At 48.8% G+C, this 9510-nt stretch overlaps 7 protein-coding genes across 7 annotated transcripts; 2 read left to right on the forward strand and 5 right to left on the reverse strand.

Moving 5' to 3' along the window:
• Positions 1 to 434: 434 nt before the first annotated feature.
• Positions 435 to 1133, reverse strand: An15g02600 (hypothetical protein; the record flags this gene model as incomplete). The annotated part of the gene is made up of 1 exon (XM_001396761.3): positions 435 to 1133. The coding sequence occupies one exon, from the start codon at positions 1131 to 1133 to the stop codon at positions 435 to 437; it is 699 nt and encodes a 232-aa protein (XP_001396798.3).
• An 861-nt stretch (positions 1134 to 1994) lies between these two features.
• Positions 1995 to 2849, forward strand: An15g02610 (uncharacterized protein; the record flags this gene model as incomplete). The annotated part of the gene is made up of 1 exon (XM_001396762.1): positions 1995 to 2849. The coding sequence occupies one exon, from the start codon at positions 1995 to 1997 to the stop codon at positions 2847 to 2849; it is 855 nt and encodes a 284-aa protein (XP_001396799.1).
• A 178-nt stretch (positions 2850 to 3027) lies between these two features.
• Positions 3028 to 4331, reverse strand: An15g02620 (uncharacterized protein; the record flags this gene model as incomplete). Its single annotated transcript, XM_001396763.1, has 3 exons — positions 3028 to 3816; positions 3874 to 4191; positions 4248 to 4331. The coding sequence occupies 3 exons, from the start codon at positions 4329 to 4331 to the stop codon at positions 3028 to 3030; spliced, it is 1191 nt and encodes a 396-aa protein (XP_001396800.1).
• Positions 4332 to 4754: 423 nt separating this feature from the next.
• An15g02630 (uncharacterized protein) lies at positions 4755 to 5867 on the forward strand (the record flags this gene model as incomplete). Its single annotated transcript, XM_059744546.1, has 1 exon — positions 4755 to 5867. The coding sequence occupies one exon, from the start codon at positions 4755 to 4757 to the stop codon at positions 5865 to 5867; it is 1113 nt and encodes a 370-aa protein (XP_059606740.1).
• A 137-nt stretch (positions 5868 to 6004) lies between these two features.
• Positions 6005 to 7318, reverse strand: An15g02640 (uncharacterized protein; the record flags this gene model as incomplete). The annotated part of the gene is made up of 2 exons (XM_001396765.3): positions 6005 to 6050; positions 6159 to 7318. 2 exons carry the CDS (start codon positions 7316 to 7318, stop codon positions 6005 to 6007), a joined length of 1206 nt encoding a protein of 401 aa, XP_001396802.3.
• A 378-nt stretch (positions 7319 to 7696) lies between these two features.
• An15g02650 (uncharacterized protein) lies at positions 7697 to 8211 on the reverse strand (the record flags this gene model as incomplete). Its single annotated transcript, XM_001396766.1, has 2 exons — positions 7697 to 8056; positions 8125 to 8211. The coding sequence occupies 2 exons, from the start codon at positions 8209 to 8211 to the stop codon at positions 7697 to 7699; spliced, it is 447 nt and encodes a 148-aa protein (XP_001396803.1).
• An 806-nt stretch (positions 8212 to 9017) lies between these two features.
• An15g02660 (uncharacterized protein) lies at positions 9018 to 9509 on the reverse strand (the record flags this gene model as incomplete). Its single annotated transcript, XM_059744547.1, has 1 exon — positions 9018 to 9509. One exon carries the CDS (start codon positions 9507 to 9509, stop codon positions 9018 to 9020), a length of 492 nt encoding a protein of 163 aa, XP_059606741.1.
• Position 9510: the final 1 nt, after the last annotated feature.

A 9510-nucleotide genomic window follows, 5' to 3' on the forward strand; every position in this document is an offset into this window, starting at 1 on the left:
CCCGGATTCTCATGCACTGATGCTGCTTGGGCCATGGAAACATTGCCCTAAAGGGGCAAGGCGGTGCTAAGCTGGCCTGGAAGCTTGGGCCACGTCCTGTGCATTCCCTCGCATTTGGAAAGACAAGTAGATGGTATCCGTGGTCATCATCGCATGACCTGCAAGCTTTCCGACCGTGGATGCGAGGCGGGGATGGAACCAGATGCAGCTGTGCGGGGTTAACATCAAGACAATCAATGCTGATTACTCGTTGTGATTATTGGTTCCGATAAGATATTGTTAGTTAGTGCAACAAAGAGACAGATATATGTTGATTACAGCTAGATCTCCATGCACATCAACGTCCCCAACCACGGCACATTGTTCGCCCTGGTATGACTCCAATCCCCGACAGCCCGGAACCCTTGCTGTTCATAGTACCTTTTACAGATATGTTAACACCAACAACTTAATCTCTTAAAAAAAAGAAGAAGAGATGATAAGAATAGAACAAACCTGATCAATTTTCTCTCATTTCCCGCCCATCCATCCACCCATTGGGCCTTCATCCCTCTTCCTTGCGCATACTCCCTCATGCCCCTGATAAGCGCCGCTCCGGCCCCGCGACAGAGCCGACCCACGCGACTATCCGTAATCATAACCTCAAGATAGAGAAACCCACCAATTTCAGTACTACTATGGATGATTGGCATCGGAAGGTGATGTTGTGATTTCACATATTTAGGAACCCAATTCTCGCGAACATAGGCAAACCCTACTGGAAGGAAGCATTGACCGTCGGACGTAACTCGCAGGTGGGATGAAAGAGACCCTGTATGATCCTCATTATCGTGGTGGTATTCTCTTTCAACGATGAAGATGCGTAGACCGTCCATGTTGCTCTTGCCAGTTAGGCGATATTCTTCGGATTGGTCGAGTTCTTTTAGGGTTTCTTGGGGAAAGTCTCCTCGTTGGGAGAAGGGAGTTGAGCCCCATTGTTCGTGGCTGCCGATGGAGGCCAGGAGGGGGAGGGAAGAGTCGAAGGCAGACAGGATGAAGGCGTGGTCGGTGGGAGTGGGTTTGGCGGGGCGGAGGTGGAAGGGGGAGTTTGAATGGGTGGTCATTTCAGATACTATTGTTGATGCTTGAGACATAGTGATAAAGATAGTGATGCTGGGGATTGGATTGTAAGTTAGGCTTCATGTGGCTTGATGATGTGCTACGTTAATATAAAGGGCTGTGTGTTATACCCAGTTCATTGTTGTTATCACTACTTCCTTATCTGGGGAGTAGTAGACTAGGCGCTAGTAATCATTGTCACTCCAGCGCACTTCTCTTGACTAGTGCCATATTCCCTCTTACGCCATTAGCATCACAACTAAACCCACCTATCAAATTCCCCTAATCACCCCTGGGAGAACCCCAATATATCTCCAGTCCCACCATAATATCGCCGTAAATAAAACCACGTGGTAGAAGAACAGTCCTAGTGCTACACTAATCCGGTGAAGTCCGGATTTCACGAAATGCAGTGTAAGTATGTTGTGTTCGCATGGGTAAGCCCAACAATTAGTGTAGAATATGTAGCGTGTGTGGCAATCATTATGAAATGCTATGTCTACACTAAAGTCTTTGTATGCGGCTACCTCCCATCTATTGGACGGGTCTAGGGCCAACACTGCTCGAGTGGCACGCTGCTCAACCACTCATACGTAAGACACAATCCATTTCTCCAATGCTGGATATCTTTTTCTCGTTCCCATCTAAGGTTATTCCCGGCTTTCTGTGATGCAGCTACCTAAACCTGAATACTTGGCACTCCATAGCCACCGATTCATTACATTTTATCTTTCAGAGAAGGGTTAACTGGGTTACAAGGCTAAGGGTGAGTAAGGTCTATTTATAACTACCAAGTTCCTGCAGTACTGAAACTGACAGCACGCATATCCTTCCATCTGAATCTTTGCAGTATCTCCCTCCAAATATTCCTATTTATCACTACCCATCCATCCACCATGAGCTCAACCCCTTGCACAGCATGCAGCTGGACCCCTGAACGCCAAAAATACTGCAGCTACGAAAGCCACCTCAAGTTATTCTACGAAGCCGGCGACCGAGGCGTCTGGTCAATTGGCTCAAAGGTGATACTAAAGGATCGAGGTTCCAACCTTCCAACCTCCGAGGTACCAAATATCCAGTTCGTGCAGGAGCAAACCTCTATTCCCGTTCCCACTGTCATTAAATCCTGGGAAGAGGGCAAACACACGCTCATACTGATGCGACGCATCCCCGGTGAACCTTTGAGCAACGTCTGGTCCAAACTGACAATAGACGAAAAGAATAAAATTGCAAAGCAAACCGCTGAGTATCTCCAGCAACTTCGCAATCTCCAATCTGATAAAATCCAATGTCTTGGCGGTCGTCCTGTGTTTTCCAATTTCTTGTTCAAGAACAAGGGATTAAATGAGGTTCCCCGCGGTCCTTTTGCATCTGATGACGAGCTATGGGCTGAGATGGAGCGTGGGTTGAATGAGAAGATCCCAGAGGCTGCAAGAGTACGGCTTCGACAGTGCATGCCGTCTGCCATGCCTTATACTTTTACGCATGGTGACCTGACAAATGTGAATATTATGGTGGAGAATGGTGAGCTTACTGGGATTATTGATTGGGAGACGGCTGGGTATTTTCCTGTGTGGTGGGAATATGTCTGCACTTCGGTTCCTGATAGTGAGGAGGATAGAGAGTGGAAGACGTTGTTGCGACAGTATATGCCTGATTATAGTGTCGCTCGTGGATTTTGGTTGGAATATTATTATCTTTGCAAGGATCTGGATAGTGAAAGGGCGAAGAGGCTTCTGGAGAGAATATAGGAGATGAGACGGGTGAGTGAGGGCAAGCTGTTGCTGTGTAGGTTCATATAGACGGTACAGAGGGCGACCTGAATGAGACACTGGCTTGTTTATAACATAGATGTGATTATATTGCATCTGTAAGCAGAAGACGTACAATTTTCCTCTAGACCTAGTCTATCATGAGACTTTGGGACTACTAGTCCCACCTATCCCCAAGACCACACTCTGGAAGCAACCCCAACACTGCCCCATTTCCCCCATGATATCGCTGCAAATACAACCGAATAGCAGGACATTCCACTCGAGCCCTAAGTCCAATCCACCAAATACAACGCCCAGCCTTGCGATACCACAGATACAGCAACACCAACGCCACAGGATCCCTCTCTCTCAGCAACCCCTCAAACCGACCATGAATACACCGCATAAACATTTGCACCGGGCCCATCGTAACTTCACTATCCTCAACCTCCAAGATCTGCGCTACCGCATGAGCAGCTTGGAAATACGGGTTCGTTTTAGCCGTAGAATCCTCCGTGATACCACACAGCGCCGCCAAAGCCGGCGGTATACCCTCTGTACCTCCTTCAGGCAACGGCGAATGCACATAGGCGAACGTCCCCGCCATGACATGAAAGATACTATCCGATCGCAGCGGGTTGACTATATTCCACAAGGACATTTTGCCCTTATTCATATACACCCAGTCCAGATGGGAAGAAGGAGAGGGGTTCAAAGGCCAAGATTCTTCCGGAGTGCGTGCGTTAGGGGATGAGAAGGTTAGGATTACCAACGCGGCTGCAGTACCCCAGATTGGGTCTCTGTCTTTGGGGTCTATTTGTTCGCGGAGCTTCTTGTTGAAAAGGATGGTGCTTTGTGACCAGTGGTAGCATTCTTCTAGGGTGCGGTGGCTTTTTGGTGGGCTGTTCAGATGGCGGTCGTAGGTAAGTGATACTGCTAGGGAGGCGTGCATTAAGTAGGGATGCTACAATGTGGTGATCAGTATCCAAGATTGGAGCTTATGAGGGAATGGTCAACTTACAGTAAAGGCCAGTTCTAGGAGCTTGCGATTCACATGTCCCATGTTTGGATCATCAGGGGTGATGAGACTGCGTCCTAGGTACCGGGTGATAAAGTCTTGACATCTGGTATTCAGTTGATAGAAGGTCGATGCGTCTGATGTCCAGACGGCATTGGTGAGAGGGGGCTGCGGTCCTGCTGCTGCTGCTGCACCTCGAACCATCCATGACCGTCGCGTGTCAGCGGCAATGGGGTGGAGGTCCGGGGTGGTAGTCGATAGGAAGTTGCATACTATCCCGAATGAACTACATCGCTTGCATTGTGGTTTGCTTTCGTCGCACTACTTGATATGGATCAGTGGAGATGGTTTATCTACGAGGTGCTAGGGGCACCCACCTTGAGTTTCCGGAGCTTGCAATTGCGGCACCCGAATCTCGATCTCCGCCGTGACCTGCCAGGACCCGAGTCAGTCGATGTCATCGTGACTGAAGGGAATTGATCGCTGGAAGGGTTCGGAATGGGTGGTAGTCATGGCCCCCAATAACTGCATTTAGTCATACGCTAACCGAGTCTCGGATGTTGCATCTCAACGCTAAACCCGCCCTCGGAAGCAGACAGCGCTGATTGGCTGCCACTTGCCTCCACCAGGATCAGCTAGGAGTATACATCAAGAGGTGATTGACATGCCATGATACATACTTTCAGATATAAAAAGGAGACTATTGCTCAATGTCTCTTTCCTGGAAATACTAATTTCAACTTCCCTCCGAGAGAATAACTTGAACTTCGCTTGAAACCCCACAAGAACCCTCTATCCACACTACACTACAACTACTACCTATTAAGAGACTCACTTGCCTCACCACCACCGTAGTTATATACACTACTACTATATCGGAGAAAATGGCCACCCATCTCGCCGCCCTTCTCCCCTCTAAATCCTCCCCCTTCACTCTAACAACCCGCCCGACCCCCACCCCAGGCCCCAACGAACTCCTCATCGCCGTCAAATCTATCGCTTTAAATCCAGCAGACACCATCATGCGCGACACGGGCCTCTTCATCCCCTCCTATCCAACAGTTCTTGGCTTCGACCTGTCCGGTCTAGTTCTCGAAGTCGGCACCAACGTCCCCATCCATTTCCGTACAGGAATAACCCGCGTCGCCGCCTACTCTGCTTCCGTCTGGAAGGCCTGCGATCCGGACTATGGTGCTTTTCAGGAACGATGTCTTGTTCCGTGGCAGCATGTTATGCCTCTTCCGGATGAGGGTGTGATGTCGTGGAACGAGGCGGCTACGTTGCCTGTTGCTGTTCAAGTAGCGCTTAATGCGTGGGAGAGTGTGGGGGTTATGTTGCGGGCGGGAGATACTCAAAATAATGATAAGACTAAGAGTCAGAACGTGAAGAAAAGAGAGGTGTTATTGGTCTGGGGTGCATCATCTAGCGTTGGTTCGATGGGTGTGCAAGTTGCCCGAGTGCTTCGGGATCAACCTGGTTCTTCATTCGCTGCTGTGTATGCGACTGCTGGGACGGCGAATCATGAGTATATACAATCACTGGGTGCGGATCGGGTGTTTGATTACGGAGACCCGAGTGTTGTGGATGAGATTGTTGAGGCGGCTAGGAAGGATGGAAGTGTGATTCGGTATTGTTTTCTTGCGGTGGGAGATGTACGGATGTGTCAGGGTGTGCTGGGGGCTTTTGTGGGGTTTGATGGTGATGAAAAAGTGAAGGGGAAGATTGCGTCGGCGCCAGTCATTCCCGCGGATATGAAGGGGGCGGATGGGGTTGAAGTCATCTTTGTGGTGCCATCGATGGATGATGAGGGGAAGAGGTTGGATCAGTTTCGGTATTGGTTGGAGACGTGGGCAAGGGAGAATATTGCTAAGGGGAAGATCAGACCGAGTCCGGAGCTGAGGGTTGTTGGGAGGGGCTTACAGGCTCTTAATGATGGCTTGGATGAGTTGGGTCGGGGAGTGAGTTGCACGAAGTTGGTTGTTGAAATTGCGGAGTGATGGGGCTAAGAGTGATACTTTCCTTGGTAAGGAGGGGTGTGGAACTTCAGAACTAGACTTTCTAGATGGAAGGTTATAGACATAGATAATACTATCGAGTAATTGCCGAAGAGTATACCAGCGGCATGCACAGTATATCAACGAGCTAATCGTTGCAAATGAGCGTAGGAAGAAGGCAGTAAGCTTTGGAAGTTAATAAGTATCAATGCAAATGAAGTAACTTATCAGAAAGAAAGCCATATGGGTAACAAGATCAGGCACAGCTGTTACGACAAGCAAACTACCCCCAACCTCAACTTTACATCTTCAACAGAGAGTACTGGCTGAACTTCTGCATCCTCATTCTGTAGAGGTGGAAACAAAACCGAGTCCACAACATGACACACTCCATCACTAGCTAAACCATCCTGTACAGTCACGTTTGCAATTCCATTCACCTTCATTGAGATAAGGCCCCCACATCGGGTTACAGCAACTGCCAGCGTCTGCCCATCCAAGCACGTAGGCAAGGAGAAGCGACGAACTCCCTTGAGCACACGCCACAACCGATCCGACTGGGTCTCTGGAGTAGGAATCGTATGATCAGGGGTATCTTGTGGCGTCTGTACAAAATGCTCTGGTGCAGAGTTCTGGTCATAAAGACGATTCGAGTACAATGATTGATTCGCAATGACATGATACCTCAAAAGAGCTTGCAGAGAGATGGACCCTTCATCGCTGAAGAGAAATGTCCGAACGTCCTCAGGCAGCCTGCAAAAGGCTTCGTTGGTGGGAATGAATACGGTTCCACCACGACGAGACTCTTCCAGGAGAATATTCTGAATAGCTTCAGATTGTTTCACTGCAGACTGGAACAGGTCAAATTCGGATGACGGCAGAGCAGCGAGAAAAGCTCCAATGGTGGGTCGCGATGGCAGAATTTGGTCGATTACATGGACCAGACCGTTTCCCACGAGATGGTCTTGTTCGATTACGGTTGCGTGGGAGTTCACGCGAAGGCCGTTGAGTGAAGGACGGACTGTTATTCTCTGGGAACCGTTCAATCGGTCAGGATGAAAAAGTGTGTCGACTGTTGGGGCTGTTAGAAGGAAATATAATGGACCGAAGTATGGAGAGATGTGTGTTTGAAGGAAGGCCAGAATATCTTCCTCAGATAGCTCATTGCTCAGTTGCTCAAGTGCGGTGTTGCTTGGGACCCAGACGGTGGATGAATAGTCTTGGTTTTGCAATAGATGCTTGATCTGAGGGACTTGGTTTACCAGTCGGATGAACTCGGACGTGTTGGGTTTCGCTGAAAGGAACTCATAGAGGGTCACTGGAATTTTCTTTGCATCGCCCAAGTGTGGCATGATTGCATGACAGTATCCAGCATATTGATGTTGGAGATGCTCAAGGCTGCTTTCGGTTGGCGCAGCTGCGGTCACCCAATGCTCGATGCCGGGTGCAGTCATGATAACCGATGATGGGAGGAACAAAAGGCCTACTGAGAGGGGAGTGAGGTACTAGGCAGCATCATTTGCTGATATAGTCCCATCGACCCCCTTGTGTTCGCGCCATAGACATGGGTATATGCGTTGATAAGAGCACTAGTGCTAAGGATAGTGACTAGCCAGAGGCTGCTAGCCAATGACCAGCATTGGCGTAGTCAACGCTCAATATATTGTAGATAAGAGTATAGACAGACAAGCTCCTCGAAGGGCAAGCCCATTTCCTTCCTCGTGCATTAGTGCCTTATCTCACATCCCTAGTTCTGTCTTCCTGATCCTACTGGAAAACGAAATCACCAGCCAGAATCGCAATGGCTCCTAAGGGCAGATACTTCATCCTCTCTAACCTCCCATACTACCATCAACTTTCTTCACCCCTTCACTCCCCAACCCATCCACCCACCCATCCTTCCGATGATGATATATCTCCATTTCCAACTCCGAGCACTTAAGCCGATGCTCATCATCAAGCGTGCCCGACTTCACCGCAACAACCTCCTCATCGTCGCTCGACCGTGAAGTAAATGGTGTTCCGCAATCAGGACAGAACTCACGTAATACCTGCACGCCCCTTTTGCTACTGTCGGTATACAACTTGGGTGTGCCCTTGGTATACTCGAAACTGGTCTGTGGGACAATGATGTTGGCGGAAAAGCCGGAGCCGGTATAGCGTTTGCAGTTGGTGCAGTGGCAGATGATGAGCTGGTATTTGTCAGTGACCGACTTAGTTGATTGAGTCATTGTAATTAGTTAAGAATGTCCAATAGTACCTTAGGGTATGTCTCTGGGTCTGGCAAGGTAATGCGATATGCGATATTCCTGCAGAGGCAGGCGCCAGTCACGATGTTCTGAGCCATGATGAGGGTTGGAGTCTTGTAGCTAGGGGACAGGCTCGGGGTTTTATTATTAGGCTTTTAGCATGTCATTCAAAGGGCGTGGTCCGTGTTATAGATGGCGGAAGGCGAAATAAATAGCTTCATGGCCAGATTTCTTGGTCGCCAGGTTCGACCCACTAGGGTCCATACTAGCATGATTCCGAAGCTATTTTTATCCCGTGATGGATGTCATACTGGATAGCTTCAAGAAAAGGCGTGATTCTGTAGCAACATTGATTACTATAGTGCTTTTCTGCCATGATTTTCTAGAACTCTATTTCGGAACAGGCAGGCATGGTTCTTGATACTGTGGTCACTTTGAAATGACGGGCCAGAAGATTGAGGTGCTGATGAACTCTAATACGAAGCCAAGAGAAAGTGAAACCGGAATCAAGACAGAACGCGAGCCTGCGCCTAAATTTAGTCCACACTAGTGAGAATGCTAAGTTAATGTGTGTAAATCTATTCTGCTGATATCGGTGCGACTCTATGCGGACAGCATTAAGTTTTTGAATGTATTGTGCAAACCTGAGTGACTGGTTAATCCGAATCTGCTCCTTTAGGAAGCTTATTAGCCTTTGCACTGAGCATTCGGCGGGATATTACGAGACAAAAACTTTGAGCCAACTTCTATTTGGCATCCAACAAAATGCAGATTGCAGAAGATCACAAGTAGTATACACAGTATTGAACATGGCAGTATGGGATATATACACAAGCACACAGCCGGAAATACAAACATAATACAACAATAGTGAAAGTGATATAGAACAAATGCCATCTCAAACTCACAGCAGATCGTCAATTTCACGAATCTGCCCCAGACAGTGCTTCTCGCTCCATCGAAGTGCAATCGATTTCGGATCGATGTCAATGCGGCCTAGCACGGCCTCCAACTCATATTCCTCATCCCAGCCCTCGATAGTCTCGTGAAGATGGGCCTTCTTGTACAGACGCCGTTCATCGAGAGGGCGCTTTAGCAGCCGGCGACCGGCCTTTTTCACCGTCGGATTGGTCTTTAGCTGCCAAAGCTGGGGATCGCCTTGGCTCTTCTTCTCCAGTAGTTCAACAGCATGGGACAGATATTCTGCCTTCTCCATGTCCCGAGACACATCCTTCGACCCTTCAGCTGAGCTTAGCTGACGATGCAGGTTTCCAGTGACCCGGCGGGCTTCGATTACAAAGTCACGATTTAGTGCGCTTCCTCGGGCCAGAGCGGTCAGGATGCACCACCGCATGCCATGCATATTTCCAGTTGCTGCAAATGCACGTATAAACATT

The sequence above is a fragment of the Aspergillus niger genome (assembly GCF_000002855.4).
Source record: "Aspergillus niger supercontig An15".
Classification (NCBI taxonomy): Eukaryota; Fungi; Ascomycota; class Eurotiomycetes; order Eurotiales; family Aspergillaceae; genus Aspergillus; species Aspergillus niger.